The 23582-nt window shown below is 41.0% G+C and overlaps 1 protein-coding gene across 5 annotated transcripts in view; it reads left to right on the top strand.

Annotated features, from left to right (window-relative positions):
• Window positions 1–23582, top strand: part of usp19 (ubiquitin specific peptidase 19) — a 32182-nt gene that overhangs the window by 7461 nt on the left and 1139 nt on the right. For 2 of the 5 annotated variants that reach the window (XM_055188996.2, XM_055188997.2), the window contains exons 5-26: window positions 1836–2330; window positions 2745–3081; window positions 3175–3331; window positions 4276–4347; window positions 4456–4571; window positions 10687–10910; window positions 11019–11208; window positions 11342–11475; window positions 11570–11728; window positions 12357–12467; window positions 12626–12736; window positions 12813–12914; window positions 14455–14595; window positions 14687–14805; window positions 14888–15031; window positions 15144–15472; window positions 15566–15679; window positions 15772–15988; window positions 16086–16238; window positions 16433–16599; window positions 16678–16853; window positions 19898–20887. In XM_055188996.2, coding sequence (XP_055044971.2) covers window positions 1836–2330; window positions 2745–3081; window positions 3175–3331; window positions 4276–4347; window positions 4456–4571; window positions 10687–10910; window positions 11019–11208; window positions 11342–11475; window positions 11570–11728; window positions 12357–12467; window positions 12626–12736; window positions 12813–12914; window positions 14455–14595; window positions 14687–14805; window positions 14888–15031; window positions 15144–15472; window positions 15566–15679; window positions 15772–15988; window positions 16086–16238; window positions 16433–16599; window positions 16678–16853; window positions 19898–20179 — 4050 coding nt within the window. In that variant the 3' untranslated portion in view covers window positions 20180–20887. Of the gene's footprint in view, window positions 1–1835; window positions 2331–2744; window positions 3082–3174; window positions 3332–4275; window positions 4348–4455; window positions 4572–10686; window positions 10911–11018; window positions 11209–11341; window positions 11476–11569; window positions 11729–12356; window positions 12468–12625; window positions 12737–12812; window positions 12915–14454; window positions 14596–14686; window positions 14806–14887; window positions 15032–15143; window positions 15473–15565; window positions 15680–15771; window positions 15989–16085; window positions 16239–16432; window positions 16600–16677; window positions 16854–19897; window positions 20890–23582 lie in introns of those variants that run through there. The other 3 variants (XM_055188998.2, XM_055189002.2, XM_055188999.2) reach the window with 3 other exon arrangements.

Below are 23582 nucleotides of genomic sequence, written 5' to 3'. Positions count from 1 at the left end.
TTTTATATTTAGTCTGAGAGCTTGTTGACCCTTCAGTGAAAATCTACGTACGGTTTACTGTCCATGTCCAAAAGGTAATTAAAACATCATCAAAGTAGTCCATGTGACATCAGTGAGTCAGTTAGAATGTGTTGAAGCATCAAAAAAATACATCTTGGTCCAAAAATTAAGACTTTATTCAGCATTGTCTTGCACGTCTATTGTGAAGCGCATGTACAAGACCAAAGTGGATATACGACGCGGCTGACATGTTATTTTGTGCACCCCGGGCTGTTTTTTGTGCCCTCGGGCTTTGTTTACAGTCTGAGGGAAACGCACGCTGTAAGTTTGAAAAAAAACTTTGCAAACATGTCTGAGAATGACACGTCATTTGCGTCACTGCAGTCACGTGACTTTCACTGCAGTCACGTGACTTTCACTGCAGTCACGTGACTTTAGGTGTGTTCGACATCGACTGTGGCTGGATGTAACCGATCGGCGAGATTAGCCGCGTGCAGGTGGGGAGGAGCTGAAAACGGAGACGTGAAGTCGGACGCGCTGTGGTTCCCGTAGCTTGCTGCATTGACGTCAGGCATGGCTGATCACGTGCCGTTTGCTTGCTTAATCGCATTAAACATGATTTGTAAGATGTAAACTGCATAAAAAGTGAATTGTACTGTTTTGAATGTCCGTGTATGAGCATGAGTGGAACTGAAGAGGCTTACAGCATCTGTTTTTACAAGAATAAAGTTTAACATAAGCATATATTATTTAAATACCAATGTAGTGGGGTCTACGTTTTTTATCCATTTTATTTTGATGAAGATGACACAATATAACATCGCGACTACGTGAAAATAGCTTTAACTGTTATAAAAATACAGATTTGTGAGCATTTGTGGAACTGAGGGCGTGAAAATACACACGAAACACACGTGATTGTTGTCATGTGGTGGATCCGACCAGTCGTGGAGCAGCTGTGTCGTCATTGCAGCCCGTGCAGCTCCTCTTCGGGAACTGCGCTGGCTGGCTCGGGCGGCTGATCTCGGGCCGCTCTCGCGGTGCTTGAAAACCATATGACGCAGTCACGTGCCTGCAGCGCCAGCTTAAGTCGGACAGAAATACTAACCGGAATGCACTGCTTCAAGTCAGCCACCGATCGGTCTGCGCAGCGCCGCATGAAGTCGAACACACCTTTTCACTGCAGTCACGTGACTTTCACTGCAGTCACGTGACTTTCACTGCAGTCACGTGACTTTCACTGCAGTCACGTGACTTTCACTGCAGTCACGTGACTTTCACTGCAGTCACGTGACTTTCACTGCAGTCACGTGACTTTCACTGCAGTCACGTGACTTTAGTCTCGCGCATGCGCTTCACAACAGACATGGAAGAGAAGACAATGCTGAATAAAGTCTTAACTTTTTGGACCAAGATGTATTTTCAATGCTTCAACACATTCTAACTGACCTACTCATGTCACATGGACTACTTTGATGATATTTTTACTTTTCTGGAGATGGACAGTATACCGTACTGTACAACATGAGGGTGAGTCATTAATGACATTATTTTCATTTTTGGGTGAACTATCCCTTTAATTGTGTCAGGATATCATATCAGCGCTGCATGTTTTCACCAAAAAGGTGCTTTCATAATGAAAATCAATGGGCATGAGGTTTGACTCCAACTGAAAGGTCGAATGTTGTTTTTCACACTTTTTTGGGTCGGCCATCTGCGCAGAATTTAGAAATGTAACTCCACACACCCGGTTTGCTTAGTGGAAACATTATGCTTGTGTCTTTGCATGATCAAATTTCATTCAGTGAGTTTTGATTATGCTTTTCTCTACACAGAGCAAAAAAGATACCGCGCCAGTGGACACCCTTCGAGAAAACGGCAGCACCCACCAGCAGTCAACCACAGGGGTTTCACAAAAATCTGTTGAAACAGAGAAAGCACCTGCCTTGACCTCTGTTGAGCAGAAACGGGTAAAACAAGACCGAGGGTTGAAACGGGGGATGAAGGGCAAACAGCTGGAGAGCGCAGGTGCGAAAGCAGCTGAGCTTAAATCAAACAATAAAACGGACCCAAACAATGAGCCCAGTGCAAAGCGCACAACACGACTCTCCAAAAACACAAAGGAGCCCCCTGTCGTGTCCTGTGTAGAAAAGGAGCCTCAATCCAAACCAGCAGTCAATGGCAAGCCACAGGAACCAGCCAGTAACAGTGCTGCCGCTTCATCTAGTAATGCTAAAGACAGTAGGGCTCAACCGCAGGGCAAAGGTCAAGGGTGCCAAGCGTCGCAAAAGGAGAAAGTGATGGACAGGAGGTCAAAAAGCAATGTTCAGGTTGAGAAACTACTGATCCTCTGCAGTATTATTAACATTCTTGCAGAACTGGGCATGCCTGAATTTAAAAGAGTTATCTGCTCACATACTTTGCATTAAAGTGATTACAGAACGCTTTGTGCTCCACAATTTGATATTTAAAAAAAATGAATTATGCAGTTTTGGGCCCACCGGTGGGTCCGCAGTGTTTAAATTAAAATAAAAATTCTAACATAATTACTTTGTGACTACTTTATACGATCGCTGCCTTCGAAGAACCAACCTATTCAACTACTCAAAGTGTGCAGTTGCAGTTCTCATACTCTGATATTTCCTGACTTCATTAACTTTTATGTGCCCACATTTTTAAATTCGTTAAAAGGGGATTGGTAGGAAAAAGTCTCTCACTTCCTGTTGCCATTGTTGTTTTTATAGGTTGAGGCAGATGCGAGTAAAACTGCTTCCTCAGCATGTGAGCCAAAGGTGTCACAACAGGAGAGTTCCTCCCCTCTTGTAAGTATGCAAGCTTCTTGTGGCACAAATGCTGAAAAAACAACATCACTACAAGCAGAAAACAAAGAGGAGGAAAAAAAGCCACAAGTAGATGCCCAGGATCCTGAAAAGCTTCCGTCTCCTAATTTGGGATCTAGAGAGCCTCTCTCAGCAACTGCCACCAAAAGAGAGGCATCACCTCAGAAAACTTGCACAGAGGAGAAGAGAGACAAGTCTAAAGAAGAGCCACATGGAGGAAACCAAGAGGAGTGCATAGAAGGTCAGTTCAGAGTGTTTGTGGGTTTCCTGTACGTGTTTTACATCAGTAACGATTGAAGTGTATCTTTCTTACTCTTGAATAATGTGTGTTAAGGTCCAGAGCCGATGGTAAACTTGACGTTTGTGAAGAATGACTCGTATGAAAAAGGGACAGATCTGATGGTTGTAAATGTCTACATGAAAGAAATTTGCAGAGAGACGTCCAGGGTGCTGTTCAGGGAACAAGATTTCACTCTTATCTTCCAGACCAGGTGAGAAAGCCTACTAGGCATACGAGGAGTTTCCAACATAGGCGTTGCATTGTAAATTACATCCTGTTTACACCTGGTATTAAAGGCGGGGTGCATAATTTTTGAAAAACGCTTTGGAATAGGGAGTCTGGCCGAGTACCAAAACAAACTTGTAGCCAATCAGCAGTAAGGGGCGTGTCTACTAACTAACCAACTTTGTTGCCTGGGTTGCGTATGTGTGGGGTGGGTCTATCAAAAGGAGGTCCAGAGGCTTGTTTGTTTAGGTGATTTCAAATGTCAACATTGGCTTTCAGAGATCATGCACCCCACCTTTAAGATGCGTTTTGGTCAGTCGTTTTTTTTGGTCAAGTGGACGATGCTAAATAGAGGTGTAAATGGAGTGTTAGAGGTAGTCAAAAAAGCATTCGACTGGATTGCTTTTGTGGTGTAGATGCTCATGCCACAAAAGACCACCTACTCTCCGCCTATTGATATGATGTGTAATGTACCGACCACATCGCTCCTGACGTTTAGCACAAGCCCACAGTCTTATTACACGGTGTAACTACAGAAGAGTCAAGTTTTAAATAGGAAAAATATTGAAACTCCTTGGTTATTTTTAGTGAGATGCTAATGGTCTAATCAGATTCAATAGATTATGCTAAGCTATGCTAAAAGTGGTACCACCAGACCCGGAGCTCGGCTGAATGGATTCCAAAACTATAAAAATCAAATGAAAATGAAAAAATCAAAAAAAGTGGAGTGTCCCTTTAAACCTGTCATTTCTCCCACTTGTGTTTTAGCAACTTGCCCATAGACCCCCCCCCAAAAAAAAAAGTAATCAGCACAGAAGCTATTGAAAGTGGACAAAAGAGACACTTTAAAACACTGACTCTGATCCGAAACGTATCTTAATACCAGGTTCTCTTAAAGTTTCTCTCTAATTATTCAAACACTTTCCACAGTGATCCCAATTTTTTGCGCCTTCATCCGGATTGTGGACCAAACACTGTCTTCAAATGGCAGGTTAAACTCAGGTAAGATTTTTGGATGGCCTTCTTAATCTTCGTTGAGCTCAAGTGTGCATTTCTTAAGGTTTGTTCTCTCGATCACCTGTGGGTTTCTCCCATCTGCTGATGTTTTAGGAATCTAATCCATCCGGATCAGTCCAGCTACGCCTTCACCCCGTCCCGTATCGACATCACTCTGAAGAAGAGACACAGTCAGCGCTGGGGGGGTCTGGAGGCTCCTGCCACACAAGGTCTGCTGCCTGAATTCTATTTGCTTCTGGGCAATACTTTACAAACAAACACACATGCTCATGTTGCAGATAATTTCTACTCATAGTTTGTTTGTTTACATTGGTCACCTAAGCAAATCACAACGAACAGATACTTCTGTATAAAGTCATATCTAGGAAGGATGTCTGTGACTAAGCCTTGGCTTACTCAGGTTTTGTTCCTTTCAAAGAGCTTGGAGTCTTACTGGTATGTTTAAAGGGATAGTTCACCGAAAAATGAACATTTTGTTATTTACAGTACATACCCTCAAGTTGTTCCATGCCTGGATACATTTCTTTGTTCTACTAAGCACAAATGAAGATATTTTGAAACATGTTGGTAACAGAACGGATTTGGGGCACCAGTCACTTCCATCGTGTTATTTTTTCTACGATGAAGGTCCTTGGTGCCCTAGATATGCTTGGTTGCGAATATTCCTCAAAATATCTTCCTCTGTATTCGACAGAACGGGGAAATTATTTAAGTTTGGAACAACTTTTCATTTTTTTACGAACTATTCCTTTAATAGGGAGCGTACATGTGAATGTGTTATGGTGCATTCACACCAACCGTGGTAGAGGGGGCAAAAACGCACTATTCGCGCATAGTTGGATTCTTGAACATTTGAGTTCACTCGCTTCATTTGTGTGTGAAAGCCGCGCATGAAATTCTAGTCATTCGAGACATTCACGTGGAAATTTGTGTCATAGGAGGGGCTTCTGCGACTCCGCTGATACTCCACTCCCTTCCTGTACTCACGTCACTACTACTGCAAGGTCCTGATTGGTTAACGTGGCGGGGAAATCTGCTGAAATTCAGATTTTTCAACTCACGCGTTTCCCGCGGCAATGCTCAAGGATGCCTACTCGCGTCTTTGCATTGACTTAACATGTAAATCACTCACGCTTGTCGCCTCTACCACGTCTGGTGTGAACTCTGCATTACAGTGGAAAATTTGGACTGTGTTTGTTTACATATTGAAATGAGGGCACCAGGGGTATATTCCAGAAATATAACTTGCCATCAGCGAAACCCTGATCTTTCGGTTGATTAACCTAAAACCTGCTTACCCTGATTATGTATGTTCTGGGGACACTTGATAAAAGTTAGTTCAATCAACCTTCTACTGGTTACCTAGAGTTAATGCGCCCACATGGGGAATACATACAGACATTTTTGATTTAAAACATACCTGGGTATGTCACATAACAGCTTTCTGTATACTACCCCCCCCTCCCCCAGTTATAAGGAGGAAAGTAACCACAGGGACTAACCCAGTAACTCAATATGTGTAAAACAAGGTCAAGCCAAATGTGCTAGTGTGTCCCTGTCTTGGTGCCAAGCCACCTGACCCAAGATGCTCTACATGGCCCTCTCTCAAACTCAGCTGCCAATTTATGAGCATTGTGATTTATTAGTGCTGTGCATGTGCAATTATACAGGATATTGAATCAGTATTGTCCTGCTTTTTGTAATGAAGCGAGACAACTAAAGTTGAAACTAGCATTTCTTTAGCACCTTTTGCAAGGCATCCCATTGGACAAAAGTGAAGTTAACTGTACAAGAGAGTTTGATACTGATCCCACAGATTCACTGGTTTGCCCTCATACTCTTTTGCACATTTGGTGCAGGTTTAATTATTATTTGGTCACGTGTTTGGGCTGCTTTACAGTCTATTGAATTATGTGATACAGTACTGTGCAAATGTCTATTGTTTCACCATTGGGTCTTGCTGTTTGGTATTGAAGAATCTCGCAGTATGTATCACGGTACATGGGTTCTGTTACAATATATTGCAACGCATTGTGGTGCTGTAATCTCTCCTTTTTTAGGAATATAATTGGGTATAATTTTTGTCATTGAGAACACATCACCATATGCAAGCCTTAGCAAAAAAAATTGTGGCCCCCACCTAGGGCTGCACGATTAATCGTTTTTTAAACCGAAATCGCGATTTGGATGGGTGCGATTTTCGAATCGCAAAAGCTGCGATTATTTCGATTCAGTACTATAAAATATAACAATCATCTAGTACGCAGTTTTTGACAGTTCGCTTCATGCGCATTTTACGTTTGATGCAGTTTAAACCAATAGAGGGCATTAACACTGAGGTGCTGACTGAACGTCAGATAACCCCATTGCGCGAGCAGCAGTTCAACTCCCCAACAAAGTGTACGGCCATATGATTTCCGCGATGCGGAAAACACGGACAGAATCGCTAAATGCATACAAATGGAATTAACTGCACAACGCGGAATGTCATGGAAGTTGGCAGATTTTGGATTCAGTCATTTTTAAAACCCATTATAACTCATTAACCGGCAAATGAGAGGACAGAAATGCGCGAAAACATTTCCCTTTTGTGTAATGTTGGACTTAAAGAAAGGTGTATATACGTCCGTTTCTCGTCATGCATCGCAAACAATGACAAGCGCCTCATCAGACTATACAGTGGGGCAAAAAAGTATTTGGTCGGCCGCCAATTGTGCAGGTTCTCCCACTTGAAGGGATGGGAGAGGCCTGTAATTTTCGTCGTGGGTGCACTTCAACTGTGAGAGACAGGGTGGGGAAGGAGGTCCGGAGAATCACATTGTCTGATTTTTTGGGAATTTGTTTGCAATTTATGGTGGAAAATAAGTATTTGGTCAATAACAAAAAAGCAAGATTTCTTTCTCTCACAGACCTGTAACTTTTTCTTTAAGAGGATCCTCTGTCCTCCACTTGTTACCTGTATTAATGGCACCTGTTTGAACTTGTTAGCAGTATAAAAGACACCTGTCCACAACCTAAAACAGTCAGAATGCAAACTCAACTATGGCCAAGACCAAAGAGCTGTCAAAGGACACCAGAAACAAAATTGTAGACCTGCACCAGTCTGGGAAGACTGAATCTGCAATAGGTAAGCAGCTTGGTGTGAAGAAATCAATTGTGAGGGCAATTATTAGAAAATGTAAGACATACAAGAACACTGATAATCTCCCTCGATCTGAGGCTCCACGCAAGATCTCATCCATAGGGTAAAAATTATCACCAGAATGGTGAGCAAAAATCCCAGAACCACACGGGGGAACCTAGTGAATGACCTGCAGAGAGCTGGGACCAAAGTAACAAAGGCTACCATCAGTAACACACTATGCAGCCAGGGACTCAATTCCTGCAGTGCCAGATGTGTCCACCTGCTTAAGCCAGTACATGTCCGGACCCATCTGAAGTTTGCTAGAGAGCATTTGGATGATCCAGAAGAAGATTGGGTGAATGTCATATGGTCAGATGAAACCAAAATATAACTTTTTGGTAGAAACTCAACTTTTTGTGTTTGGAGGAGAAAGATGCTGAGTTGCATCCAAAGAACACCATACCTACTGTGAAGCATGGGGGTGGAAACCTCATGCTTTGGGGCTGTTTTTCTGCAAAGGGACCAGGACGACTGATCCGAGTTAAGGAAAGAATGAATGGGTCCATGTATCGTGAGATTTTGACTCAAAACCTCCTTTCGTCAGCAAGGGCATTGAAGATGAAACGTGGCTGGGTCTTTCAGTATGGCAGTGATCCCAAACATACCGCCCGGGTAAAGAAGGAGTGGTTTCGTAAGAATAATTTCAAGGTCCTGGAGTGGCCTAGCCAGTCTCCAGATCTCAAAAATCTTTGGAGGGAGTTGAAAATCTGAGTTGCCCAGCGACAGCCCTAAAACATCACTGCTCTAGAGGAGATCTGCATGGAGGAATGGGCCAAACTACCAGCAACAGTGTGTAAAAACCTTGTGGAGACTTACAGAAAACGTTTGATCTCTGTCATTGCCAACAAAGAGTATATAACAAAGTGTTGACATAAACTTTTGTTATTGACCAAATACTTATTTTTCACCATAATTTACAAATAAATTCTTAAAAAAATCAGACAATGTGATTTTCCGGATTTTTTTCCTCATTTTGTCTCTCATAGTTGAAGTGTACCTATGATGAAAATTACAGGCCTCTCTCATCTTTTTAAGTGGGAGAACTTGCACAATTGGTGGTTGACTAAATACTTTTTTGCCCCACTGTAAGCAGGTTTCATTAAAGCCCGGAACACAGCAGACGAAAGAGGTACATTATACTTTCTTGCATGCGCACATCCGCACCGCTTTGAAAGTATATTTACATGCATGAGGGTTCATGAAGCGCGCACACAGCAAGTAGTCAGCACACGCGTGATCACCAAACTTAAGTTTTCCTTCTTGTCTAATTGAACATAAACAGCTGGATGTTTATCAGTACATTAAAGCAGAGCAGTTTTAAAGCTGTCTTGTGTCTTAAAGTGACAGACGGTAACCTGGTGCTTTCTGTGTCAGAAATGTTTATTACACACCAAAAATTAAAATCACTCCTTACTCTTAACTGTACAAGCTTCTGCAGCACCACATTTAAAATCCTACAGTGAGGACTGTGCAGTGTTTTATTTGTATTTTTTGCTTGTGTTAAATCATAGATTCTAATAACTAATATATTTACATTTATTACAGATGCCTGAAAAGTAAAACAAGATGAGTTTAGTCTTTTGATTAAAAGAAAAAATTAAACATTTGCTTGTCAGAAGCATTGTTGTAGTGACAGCCAAAATACATTGGCCTATAGCCATATATGTTATTTAAAAAAAACTTTCAATACATTTTTGTTAAACTGTATTTTGTTTAATGTTCTTAGATTTAAAAAAAAGTGTGTCTGCAGAAGAGCAAAGTCTTGCAGACACCTTGGTGCAATGTTTAAGAGGTCTTAAATAAACAGTAGCACAGCATCTTTCTTTGGTGCTATTAAAACCACCACAACAAACCTGGATGTAGCTTTTTTTATTATATACCAATGAATCGCACTTCAAATCGCAAATCGCAATTTTGATCAGAAAAATCGCAATTAGATTTTTTCTCCGAATCGTGCAGCCCTACACCCCACCTATGCTGGTACTTTCTGTCACTGTTTAAGTTTAGAAGAATGCTATCTAGTGACCTTGTATGATTTTTATAATTTTGAAAATATTGATGTTGCTTTTTCTTATTGGTACAGTATTGGCAAACAAAATATCACAATATTATATAGAGTGTGTCTTAATAAAGAGCAAAAAAGTCATATGGATGGTCATTATAACTAAAACGGCAAACCTAATGCCTCATTCAGACTGCCAGTGACTTTCTCGCTGTGTGTCGCCCGTCTCTTTCAATGAGGCGTTTTTAAATCTGTCTGTCATAAACAAATGAGTACAGTTCACTCCAGTAACTGACGAGAGAAGGATGACGTGAATTCCACTGCTTCGTTCTCATTGGTAGTCACTCCCAAAATTCGCTTAACATTTGCATAAAGTTTTCTAACTTTTCTAACTTTCTCGCCCATACGGTCGCCAACGGTCACTTTCGCTCGTGTCGCCGGAAGTCGGCAGGTTTCCATTGAAATTAATGAGATTGCGTCGCTCTGCTACTGCTGGTCGCTGACTGTCTGAATGGGGCTTAAAGGTCTTAAGACTTTTTTGCTTAATGCTGTATATGAGGCGTGCTCAAGTTCGTAATTTCTAAATATTAGCGCGCTTACGTGCACTCACAATGGAAGCAACACGGTTGCGATGCACACGTGGTGCGACACGCTCGTTTTTCCAGGTGCATCCACAACGCATCGAGTTAAAAACATTCCAACTTTTCAGAATGCCGCAAGCGCACCACAGGTATGTGTCAAGAACCAAACGACGGTCACGTTTTCCACGTGGTTTTAGACACAAAATGTGAACCGCTCCTAAAGCAGCTTGCATACTGATTCATCATTGTTTGATTTTTATATTGATTACTAGGGATGCTTCGATCGATCGGCCGCAGATCGGTATCGGCCGATAACGGCATTAAATGACTTGATCGGTCCTCGTTAAATTTGCCGATCTCGTGAACCGATCTTTCTGTTTACATTTGTCATCATGGCTCCTCAATGCGGCTGCAGTTAGAGACCATTTTTACGCAGTGTGAGCATTTTTATGATTACGTCATATCATATACATTATAAAATCTAATCATCCTACTCTCCAGTAAACTTTAGCTGTGACCTTTGGCTGCTAACCACAAGCTCCGTTGTCTTGTTTAAGGTGCAGTGGGGGGCGCCAAAGTTGCTGTGCCCTCCAGCCCTTCCTCACTTGAAAAGAGTCAGCCAGGAAGCAGCCAGCATGCACTTCCTGCTAAAGAAGATCCTCGAGTAGGAGAAGAAAAAGCCAAACCTCCTCGAGGCCCAGAGGAGAAAGGTCTGGATACTGTGGCTCCTCGCTCAGTCTCTGAACACATGCCCCTAAAACAGGAACCAACTGTTACCACGGTAATAAGGGAGCGCATCATTTTGTTTTTGGTGCATGTGACGATCCAGTGTTTGCAAGAGCCTATACTTGACCTCAGGTGTGTTGGAATCTCTTTTTGTCGGTCCACGCCCAAGCCCACCTGCATGGTGCAGCCCATGACTCACACTCCTGCAGGCAGCGAGAGAGCTGAAGAGGTGGAGGAGAAGAAGGTGTGTCTCCCCGGCTTTACAGGATTGGTTAATCTGGGAAACACTTGCTTTATGAACAGTGTGATTCAGTCCCTATCAAACACACGAGAGCTCAGGGATTATTTCCATGGTAAGGGGCATTTTATTGATTTTCTTATAATGGCATGCCTAGTTTGTATGCATTGTAATACTTTTTATAAACTAGTTTGATAAATGAAAATGAGATTAGGTCAAGTCATTTAGTTTTTGTGATGTTGTTTCAGATCGGGGGTTTGAATCTGAGATTAACTGTAGTAACCCATTGGGCACGGGTGGTCGACTAGCCATTGGCTTTGCTGTTCTGCTTCGAGCTCTGTGGAAGGGCACTTACCATGCCTTTCAGCCTTCCAAATTAAAGGTATCAACTTGTAGTTTTGTATAATGTAATTAGTTTCGTAATCCATAATGCCTGACTCTCTTTTCATTCGAATTTGGTCTGTTTGTCTTCACAGGCTATAGTTGCCAGTAAGGCCAGTCAGTTTACAGGTTACGCACAGCATGATGCTCAGGAGTTCATGGCTTTCTTGCTGGATGGGCTGCATGAGGACTTGAACCGCATCCAGAACAAACCTTACACAGAGACCGTCGACTCAGACGGCCGGCAGGATGAGGTGAGCCTATTGCTTTTGTTTCAAAACAGTCAAATGTAAAAAGTTTAATTTGAACTAAACTTACTTAAAATAATGGCGCTTTTCCATTGCATTGTACCCCACGGATTAGTTTGGGTCGGGTCAGCTTACGTTTGGGAGGTTTTCCACTGTTTGTACAGAAACTGCCAGGTGAGACGGAGGTAGTGATAAATGTGATGTGCAAACATCTATTTGTGGTGGCCAGTTTTAATTTTGTGGTGGACTGAGAAATAAACAAATGTATGGGAATATACAACAATGCACTTACTTGTGTGATGTCACAGCAGTAGGCAGTGCAAATATAATGACACGCCTATAATCCCTCCCACTCCGAAGTGTAATAAACTCAATAGAAAAGCTATCCAAAGTGAGGTGATTCGACCCAGACCAAACCGTGGGGTACTATGCAGTGGAGAAGTGCCATAAATCCAGATTTCTTGCTTTTATTAAAGCACATGCTTTTGGGTGCTCTGAATGGCTCTGTTAAATTTTCATTTTTTTTTATTTCATGTAAATCAGCTGTTATGTGAGCAGGTATTTTGTCACCCTATTAAGCTTCATTCTCATGGCTAATAAATCTGCCAAACGTTGATCATTTATGGTTTTACAGGTTGTTGCAGAAGAGGCGTGGCAGAGGCATAAAATGAGGAACGATTCCTTTATTGTTGACCTCTTTCAGGGCCAGTACAAGTCAAAGCTAGTGTGCCCAGTTTGCTCTAAGGTAATACAGTGCTTTTGAATTTATTTGTGTGTGCATGTATAAGATGTATACATTTGTGAAAGTAAGAAATATGATTGGAATTGTCTGTGTGTGTGTAGCTCTCAGAGGTTTGATTATAACAGATGTATCATTTGTTACTTCATCATTTTCTTTTTTAGGTTTCTATAACATTTGATCCCTTCCTGTACCTGCCTGTTCCCCTACCTCAAAAACAGAAGGTGCTGACTGTTTTCTATTTTTCTAAAGAGCCTCACAAGAAACCAATCAAGGTAAAGCAACATCACAGCTTGCTTAAGTTCCTAATCGAGTTCTTCAATGTTTTAGCTTATCTATTTGTTTGTGTAGTTTTTGGTCAGCGTGAGTAAGGAGAACTCAAGCACAAGTGAAGTACTGGAGTCAATATCTCGCAGTGTGAGGATCAAACCAGAGAACCTGAGACTGGCAGAGGTATGATGATTTTTCTCTGAATTCTGTTAGTCCTGCTCCTACAGGGTTTTTCCTACATAGAGATTTTGGAGGCGGCCGTCTCAACCAAATTTCGTGCCGCCTCTGGCTCTTAACAGGTTTTTCTGTCATGTGTCTTCACGGAAAACATTAACAATCCTTGCACTCAGTGGATTATCATTTGTAAGTGCAGTTGTGGCCTTAAGCCACAATGGTGGCGCTGTTTCATTGTCAGCACAGTAAAGCGTGCACTAAACTTTACAAAAATAACTGCAATTTATGGAGTTTCCTCCTGAGCTATATTAGGTGCTATATTTCGTGGGTGTTGTGCAGGTGAATCACTACAGACACAAGCTGATGCAGTAATGTTTTCTGCATGACATGATCTATGATTCAACATCGCAATCGTGTTTGTGTGTTTAACCATTAAAGCGTAACTAAATCTCTGGCCAGAGCCTGGGCAATATTTGGCAATATTTGAAAAATTTAAGAAAAGTGGGCAGACCCCAATGGAGATAGAGAGGACAAACTGAGCTTGTACCAAGGGTGTGGTGAGATCGTAACAAGGAAGTGGTGAGCTTGAAACTGTTTACTTCTCATCGTACCGTTTACACCATGCGGTACCGCAACATCTAATAGAAAAATTCAACTGCAGTAGCCACCGTTCAACCTGAAGAGGGCAGCACTCAGACGTTTTTACACCATATATTGTAGCATTGAAACACTTTATACCCAAATGTCAAAAACGTTACTCAAATCAATGAACAGCAATAATAAAGTCCCATTCTTACAGATCATTAACTAAAAAAGTTGGTTTAGGGTTTTGTTACTCTTTAATGACTCAAAAACAAATTATCTTTTTTAATCTGTTCACTTTAATGAACGGTTGAAACAATTCAGTCACCAAGTGAATCAGTCAGAGCTAACGAAGGATGTGAGAGCTTTTCTTCGCATTTATTAAGACTTATTAGTAAGACAAATAATGCACTTTTTTTTACTGGCATGAGGTGATGCGTTCATATAAAAACAATGATTGGAACCAGAGATGCTAGTTTAACCCAATTTAGCAATATTGTCATATTCAAGTTATATTTCATTACATTTTTAACAACTCTGCTGTTTTTTTAACTGCAAAATAATTATTTTGTTTTTAATTAATTTCATGTTTTATAAAATAAAGTTAACAATTGTTATTTTCTTTAATAATTTAATTATTAATAACTGAAAATATGTTGAGTGTAAAATGTGTTGTTGAACCATGGTACACATGCATGTGTGCATCAGAATACCTCCAGAAAAAAATGCTATCCTATATAATAAACCAAACATGTGCCTGTACCTCAGTTGGTTGGGCATTGTGTAGCAGGTTGTGTGTTGAATACCCACAGGACCTATTTACTGATAAAATGTATTTAGGTTGAAAACATTATTAGTCACACTGGATACATTTGTATTGTAATTGTAATTTAACAGGCAGAATGCATCAGTCAGCACATACAGGAAGTTGAAGTTGTTCTGAAGTATTTCCCTTGTTCTCCTTCAGGTGGTGAAAAACAGATTCCACAGGATCTTCTTACCATCTCACTCCTTAGACACAGTCTCATCTAGTGACCTGCTCTTCTGCTTTGAGGTGCTATCAAAAGATCTCACCAAAGAAAGAGTGGTGCTTCTAAAGGTCCAACAGGTACATCATTTTAAACGTATGCTTGGATCAATAATTCTTCTTATGAGATTAATTCATCATGCATTGATTGAGTTCATATGTTGATCTTCAGAGACCGCAGGTTCCTAGCATCACAATCACAAAGTGTGCTGGCTGCTCAAAGCCTCCTGCATCTGACGATGAGAAGCTCAGGCGCTGTACACGCTGCTACCGCGTGGGCTATTGCAATCAGTGAGTTGTTTTTGCACTAGCATAGTCTGTGAAACTGGGTATAGGTTTCAGTTAGGCTTTAGTGTTTGTTCTCTCGTTACAGGGCATGCCAGAGGAACCACTGGCAAAATCACAAGACTATGTGTCGGCCCAACATGGAGAATATTGGACTGCCGTTTATAATCAGTGTGCCTGAGTCCAGGCTAACTTACAGTCGCCTCACACAGCTTCTGGAAGGCTACTCTAGGTATAATATATCTTGGTTGTGTATTTAGGGTTGTGAGTTTGGAAAAGGATATATACAAAGTATTATTTTTTATTGTATACAGTCAATAAATCATCTATATTTCTCTCTGCAGGTACTCTGTCAATGTGTTCCAGCCACCTTTCCAATCTGGTCGAACGTCCCCAGATGCTATTCTGTCCCGTGCTGATCTTACATCCATGGCCAGCAGCGTCTCAGAGTGTCAGGAGCTAGATGAGGAGACATCATCCACTAGAGATACTGAGAACGAAGTGGCGCAGAGTGCAGCCTCGGAAACAGAGACTGTGTCCAGGCTTCCCACAGCAGACAGGGACACCGTCTCCACATACACCAGTGACTCAGGTTGCTGTGAGCTCGCCACCAGCTCCCAAGATTCTGTGGCAGAAAAAGAAACGTCATGCGAAAAGGCTGTTAAACCGGAAGGTAGTTTTGTTAAAATGTAGAAAACATATTCTCTCTCTCTCTCTCTAAATAAATAAATAATATATATAATAGTGCATTATGTTTCTTTGGCAGCTGTAGTAACCGGCTATCAGCAGCCATCTGAGTCTGGAAGTGGGAGTGCCTCTCAGTTCTACATCTCAATTTTGGATTCGAACCAAAAGGAGGACATCAAAGTTGAAGACAAAGGTCAGTCACCATTCATTTAGTCTGGATCTGTTTCATAGATGGTCTTCGTGGATGGATTTGTTTGCATTTGTACTGACTGGTGCCCCCTACAGGTGATGCAGTTCTGGAGTTGCCGGATGACTGCACGCTGGAGCTGGTGTGGAAGAACAATGAGCGCTTAAAGGAATATGTGCTGGTGCGATCTAAAGAGCTGGAGTTTGATGAGGACCCAGGCTCTGCTACGGAGACCGCCAGGGCGGGACACTTCACCTTAGAGCAGTGCCTGAACCTCTTCACCAAACCTGAGGTGCTAGCCCCTGAGGAGGCCTGGTATGGACACACTCTTGCACTTGTCATGTCAAGCTGTTTTACACTTAAGTCTTAGTACGAGTTGAAATGATGTATTACAAATATTTCTGTGGTACAGGTACTGTCCTAAGTGTCAACAACACAGGGAGGCATCTAAACAGCTGCTTTTGTGGCGTCTTCCCAACGTACTCATCATCCAGCTCAAGCGCTTCTCATTCAGGAGCTTCATCTGGAGGGACAAGATTAATGATATGGTCGATTTTCCTGTCAGGTACGTTGACATAGACTCATGTGATATGACCAAAGTTATGATTTAATTTTTGTATGTGTGCGTGCATGTCTACAATGTCATTATGGGAACTTACATTTTTTTCATGTGTTAAATATGTTGTATTATCCACGTTCGGCCACAGCTTTGCATTTGACTTTGAAGTCAAACTTACTCATACTTTCTTCCCACTTCAGAAACCTGGACCTGAGTAAGTTCTGTATCGGTCATAAGGGTGACATCCAGCAGCCTCCCATCTATGACCTTTACGCTGTCATCAACCACTATGGCGGAATGATCGGAGGACACTACACGGCCTACGCTCGTCTCCCGAGCGACAAGAACAGCCAGCGCAGCGACGTCGGTACGTGTGAACCCCTCATGCTCAATGGGAGCAAATTAAATATCTCAGTTTCTTACCCTGTGTCCTGTACTGTTGCAGGTTGGCGTTTGTTTGATGACAGCACAGTGACAACGGTGGAAGAGAGTCAGGTGGTGACGCGATACGCCTACGTGCTCTTCTACAGGCGCAGGAACTCTCCTGTAGAGAGACCTTCTCGCTTGCTCGGGCCACTTGGTGCTGAATCCTCTGCTGCGACGGGTGGTGCTGCCAGTCAGGTTAGCTCAGTAACTTCTCATGTCACCTCAGCTTAATGGATGAAGAGATTAATGTTGGTAGTAATGCTATATACATCTTCATTAATGTTGCAGAGGATTGTGGGGGTAATGTTACTGTTCAGTTGCTCTTGGTGACAAACATTGCAGAATTTTTTTTTTTATTGAGGTGTTTTAAAATGGGTGTTTTCAAAGTGTCCACATCACCTGAATACTATTTACTCAAATGTGAAACCCACATAAGTCATTAATTTAATTTTAATATTAACTGGGTAAGGCCATTAAAATACCATGTTATAACAATACGACACTTGAACAAGATACACAGAAATTAAAGGGCTTGTTTAATGTTGCAGTATAAATTAAATTGAAGAGGTTTTCTTTAAAGTAAAACACCACCGTTTTTCAATATTTTACTATGTACTTACCTCAACTTAGATGAATTAATGCATACCTATCGATGCGTGCACTTTTTGTCTCTGTGCGGGGTATCGTGGGTGTGTTGGTATTTAGCCTAGCCCCATTCATTCCTATGGCTCCAAACAAAAGTTTTATTTTGTGCCACCATACTTGATTGTCTTTAAATAGGGAAAACATGGAATTGTTTGGTGGTTTATAATTTAGTCCCTGTTTGGAGCCATGGGAATGAATGGGGCTGGGCTGAATGCTGGCACATTCGCGAGACGCTGTAGAAGGATTTAAAGTGCACACATTGAAAAAAGATTCATTCGTCTTAAGTTGAGGTAAGAACATGGTGGTATCAGTCATGTTGGTGTTTCCCTTTAAAGGGTTAGTTTACGCCAAAATTACAATTACAATTTTATCATAAATCACTCACCCTTGTGTCGTTCTAAACCAGCAAGTCCTTCGATTGTATTATATTTAATTAAAAAAAAATATTTTTCATGAACACCAGGAGGCTTGTGACTGCCTCATAGACTGCAGTTTATTTTACACAATCAAGACCAGAAAAGAATGAAAGACATTGCGAAAAAGGTCCATTTTACATAGTAGTTAAATAATATTATGAAGCGATAAACACTTTTGTGCGCAAAGAAAACAAAACAAACGATTTATTCAATTCTTTTTCCCCGTTTTCATTTAAGCCATTATTCAAACATTGTAAACAATATTTACCGTATTTTCCGGACTATAAGTCGCTCCGGAGTATAAGTCGCATCAGTCAAAAATGCGTTTTGAAGAGGAAAAAACATATATGGAGTATACGTCGCGTATATTAAGAAAATCCAAGCCGAAGAACAGACATTTAATATGGAAAGGCAAGTTTATTCAACTAAACAATAGCACAGAACAGCAGGCTGAATAGGTGTCCGTACATGTTAAAGGAACACGCCCACATTTTGGGAATTTAGCTTATTCACTGTACCTCCAGAGTTAGATAAGTCCATACATACCTTTCTCATCTCTGTGCGTGCTGTAACTCTGTCTGACACAGCCCTCGGTAGCTTAGCTTAGCACAAAGACTGGAAGTGAATGGCTTCAGCTAGCATAATGCTCACAATAAGTTGCAAAATAACGCAAACATTTTCCTATTTATGTGTTGTGATTTTCATAGTCACACCATGTACAAATAACAAGATCATATGAGACACAGCCATCTTTTAAACGTATACATACTGGGAACTATATTCTCAGAAGGCGAAGCACTGCTTCTTGGGTAAAGTGATTTCAGAGTTCGGTCAAAGTTGTGCAAATCACTCCGTTATTTAACAGTTATTTACACGATACACAATGGCATACAGAACATACCTGAGAGGCTGAATAGGCTAAATTAACACAATAAGCCAAATCAAGTTCAAAAAGGTCCCGAAGCCATTGCACATCACTGAATCCATTGAATTATATAAATACAGGAGCAGCATAGAGCGGACTCTCACGGCTGTGGACGGTAATGATTTCTCTTGTTTCATATAATTTTGACGTATAAGTGGCACCTGACTAGAAGTTCCAGGACCCGCCAAACTATGAAAACAGTGCGACTTATAGTCCGGAAATAAGTAAACCGCCCATATAAATGCACATATTACTACGTCAGCAGGTCACGTCAGCAGCATGCGTAGGGTAAGAGATTTATGATAAAATTGTAATTTTGGGGTGAACTAACCCTTTAATAGAAACATCAGTCAATGAAAATATCCATCTAATCTCTGGAACTGTCATATATTTTGGGGTATATATTTTCCAATGGTGAGGTGATCCATACATGAATGCATTCTGATCTCTGAATCATATTGCCTTGGGGAAACAGCTTACCTTAGAGTAAATATCCTTCATCAGTGAATGCAGCTTCAATTCCAGCTTCTATTATTCAAGTGCTCAGTTTCACAGACAAGGCTAGTCCCAGACTAAAATGAATGTTTAAAGTGTCTTAAGCCCGGAGTATTTTTTTGTGAACGTATGTGCACTGTGGAACGCAGCCTTGCAAATTACAGTTTATTTCACTCTTACGTGTACACAGACGTTCCATGTATGCACACTGCGACAAAATGCAATGCATCTCCTGTGCTATATACCATATTCTCCTGTAGGCGCATGTGCAACCTACGCGTACAATGTACAGCAAAATCCAGCAGTGCGCATACAGTAAGCGCATGCACTTCTGATGATGATAATTGCATTATGTGCACTGCACGCAGACCCTCGCCTTTAACTAAAAATAACTTGCCCTGACAAATCTTAAAATATGTCAGTGTCAGTTTTGACCTTTAGAATAAAGTAATGTTTATTTCTAAGGATTTTAATAAAAGTGACTTAGTCCTGGCTTAAGATAAGCCTAGTCTGTGAAACCAGGCCAAGATGATGTCCATCAGAATATAATGATTAGCGTTTTATAGTCCATCTAGGCCATCCATTTAATCTGTTAATCTGCCTGTCCGTCTGCCTGACTGGAGCATGAAATTGAAGCAGTCAGCTCTCAGATACTCACTGTATTGTTGTGGGGATTTGCTGTTCTACGATGTACTGGTGGTGCTTTTTTGAGGCAAGGCCGTTTCCGAGAAGCTGACATAGGTTTCCGCCAATCGCAGGCGTCTCTGATATGGCAGGAACTGGAGGAGGATGAGGTGGGGCAGCGGGACGCCTCATTTCGAAGCCTGTTTCGCCCCGGTCTGCGTGGAAGAAGAGCCAGAGCGAGGACGAACGGAGAAGAGGAGGGCAGGGGAGGGACGTCTCGCCACAGACGAGACACCATTTCACATTACACAGACTGTGACCGTATGAGATACTTCATCCTGGGAACTATAGCAGCAATCCTAGCAGTGCTGTTCACCTTCGTTTATCCTTTGTTATCCAGGCCTTACCGGGGTTAAATGTACTATTTGCAATCTTTACACAACAGCTAAAGATGGTACTTTTAGTAGCTAACCAGTACAGGTGTACATGCAATCTCAGCAGTAACAAAAAGGTTAAATCTACATGTACATATTGTGCTGTTAGCCATCCATCACTGACATTAAACCTAGCTCAGGTTACTACACAATACACAGCCTGATACTCTAGGTGATATTTTAATTTTAAAATAATGTTTTCAATTTAAAAACACTCAGGAAATGTATTTTTATGAATGTTTAACAATAAGCAACATAAACATTAACAAAAAGCCAGATGGATAAACTTGATCTGTTCCTCTTATTTGTCCCAGCTGTTGATTCGTAATCATTTCACTTAATCGTTGTATATCAGCCATATGTTCAAAACATAATGGCAGCAGTTTAAACTATGATTAATTTACTGTAGCTTTTTACTCTTTCCCGTAAATCCTATAGGTGTAGTTTTATGTCATGTTATTTTAAAGATAAAGTCTTTAGTAAAGGGGGTCATTGTATAATCAGCAGTGGCGGCTTGTGACTGCTCATCCGAGGGGCGCAAATTCAAAATATGTGTTTGTCGCGTCATGTGAACCATGTGCATCACGTGTCTTGTCAAGGTGGGTGCCTGCTGCACACACGTCAAAACCGTTTATGATTAAAGAAACGCTCACGTTCACAAAATACACGCAAGACACTCACTTAATAGTAAATTCTGATTACGCATGAGATTATGCGAGCGTCTCTTTTATCATAAACCCTTTGGACGTGTCTGCGGCAGGCACTTGTTTTGACGGGACACTAGATGCACATAGGATCACTCGACGCGCAGAACACATATTTTGAAATTACGAACCACACACTTGACGGGCTACATGCATGATGTGACGAACTTTGCATCGAGCGCCCTTAAAAAAAAAAAAAGAAGTCACCGGCCGATGGTCGTCAATATCTCTACACCATTTATTATACATTATTATCTCAGTTTTGTTTATTTCAGCATTTACTTTTAGCATGAAAACATTTTCAAAAGTTGTAACTGTTAACATCAGTTAATGCACAATGAACTAACATGAACAAATGTATTGACGTTAACAAAGATTACTAAATGCTGAAATACTACATTGCATATTGTTAGTTCATGTTAGCTAATGCATTTACTACTGTTAACAAATACAACTTTATTGTAAAGTGTGACGTCTTAGTAATGTCATTTAAATGTTATAACTTGCCGTCCCTTTGCAAGGGTTTTCCTATACTGATGATGTTCCCTAGGCTACATGGCAGAAAATGCTGTTATCTAATAGCTAAATGGCTATTTAATCAATCTCTATCATAGGATTTATGCCACTTTAGGGTAGTGGGTCAATTTTCCCAGTTGATGAAATGTAGTCTTTATTTGTTTCTTCACAATTTATATTTTAAAATGGTTGCTATTATGTATTTTTGTGAACAAAACTTTATTTTACATCCATAATCTAACAGAAATACTTGCTCGTTTCAACCAATTAGTGTTTTATGTTTTTGTTTGTTTGTTTTGAAGGACAAGTTCGGTATTTTGCACTTGGGGCCCTCTTTTCAGATTGTTTATGATGAGGTGGAGTGGTTTTGACTGAGGTTTGGACGTGTGGTGCTGGCCCGAGAATTTTCGGGTGTTTCTTGTATCACCTCTCACCTCTGCAGTGGCTGTGTGGGTGCACTGGAGCAATCCTTCCTGGGATGCATTGGACTTTCGTTTGCAGGGACGTGGGGCTCACCGAGTGGTCGGGGGTGTTCACTGGTGTGCTCGCACGGAAGTCGCTGCAAAAGATGCTTTCCAACAGGTTTTATCAAAGTTTTTGTCCATCTCCATTGACTTGTATTAGATGTGCTGTGAGGTACGGTATTACTCCGCGCCGGGAACGTTGTTTCTATTCTTGCAATTGGCAAAGGCGGATTATCGCCACCAACTGGGCTGGAGTGTCTATTATTCAAGCTCTCAACGGAAGAATATACGGGTGTGAGGCGTTTGGAAAAATAGGTCCACAAGTTTACAACGAATGGTAAAACACCTGTTGGAGGGCATCTTTTGCGGCGATTTTTGTGTGGGCGTGTCGCTGGGCGCCCCTGACCACTCGGTGGGTTTCGCGTCTTTGTAGACGAAAGTTTAATATATTTTAGGAAGGATTGTTCCAGTGCACCTGTGCAGCCATTGTAGAGGTGGGAGGTGATAGAACGAACACTTGAAAATTCTTGGGCCAGCATCATATGTCGAAATTTCAGTCAGAGCCGTTCTATTTTATCATAAACATTCTGAAAACAGGGCTTTAAGTGTAAGATACCAAACTTGTCCTTTAATACTAAATAGTTTGCCAGTTTGTTTAAAATCTTTAATTTTGAACTGCTTTGTAGATTGTTTATTGATTTAATGGGGCAGATTTATGGTCAGTCCAGTACACTAATCTGTGAGTTATTTTTCATTCTTCACTCTTGATCCAAAGTTAAGCTGTATATGCTGTAAATCAAGAAGAGATCCACATATTGTAAGATGAATGCTACTTGGGTTGGTGTGGATGTTGCGGTTCCAACAGTCTCAGGGATGCTGGTGGTCTATAATGGTTCATTAGGTTAGCTACACTACAAAGCCTGAAGACATTTTGGCTTCTGTGAATGCCTCAGCTGATCTTAAACCACTTCTTTGGACACAGTGACCAAAATGTGAAATCATCTGATACTGTTCTTCATTAAGGTCACAAGTCCAAATTGTTTCAATAACGGTTGTTTCTGATTTTTTTAGGGAATTTATGTAAGTGAATGAATTGTTACTGGTTCTGATTGGATGGTAAATCTTTTTGCAATCTTTGATCAAGGGCACCAGCACAATTTAAAGATTGTCATCACATGGCTGCTTGTGTATACATTAATATTTAAAGAAATAGTTCACCCAAAAATGAACATTCTGTCCATATTTACTCATCCTCATGTTAAACCCGACATCCATAGCAGGAAAAACAAATATTATGGAAGTCAATGGTTACATTCAACTGTGTGGTTACCATCATTTATCCAAATATCTTAATTTGTGTTCAACAGAAGAAACGCATACTTTTCATTTTTGGGTGAACGAGCTCTTTAATCAGTACTGTAACAGGTTTTTAATATACCAGTCCTAAATTAACAATTTTAATGTTATTTATTTAAGTCTGAGCAATAATTGAAACCCATTTTACAGATAACACTCTTTATGCTGCTCACTTGTAAAGGTGCCTGTACCACAGCCTTCATAAATAAAAATTCAAGCTTACCCCTGTCTTGGTTGATTTGTGTACTTGAACTGTTTACCTTTATAATCAGTCTTATAAATTATGTCATTCCTGGTGTGATTCATTTATTATCAACAGATGGCATTCGTGTACTCCATTCATGG

Source organism: Misgurnus anguillicaudatus, chromosome 13, assembly GCF_027580225.2.
Source record: "Misgurnus anguillicaudatus chromosome 13, ASM2758022v2, whole genome shotgun sequence".
Lineage (NCBI taxonomy): Eukaryota > Metazoa > Chordata > Actinopteri > Cypriniformes > Cobitidae > Misgurnus > Misgurnus anguillicaudatus.
The sequence above is the reverse complement of the archived record's forward strand: the minus strand, read 5'-3'. Positions and strand labels throughout refer to the sequence as shown.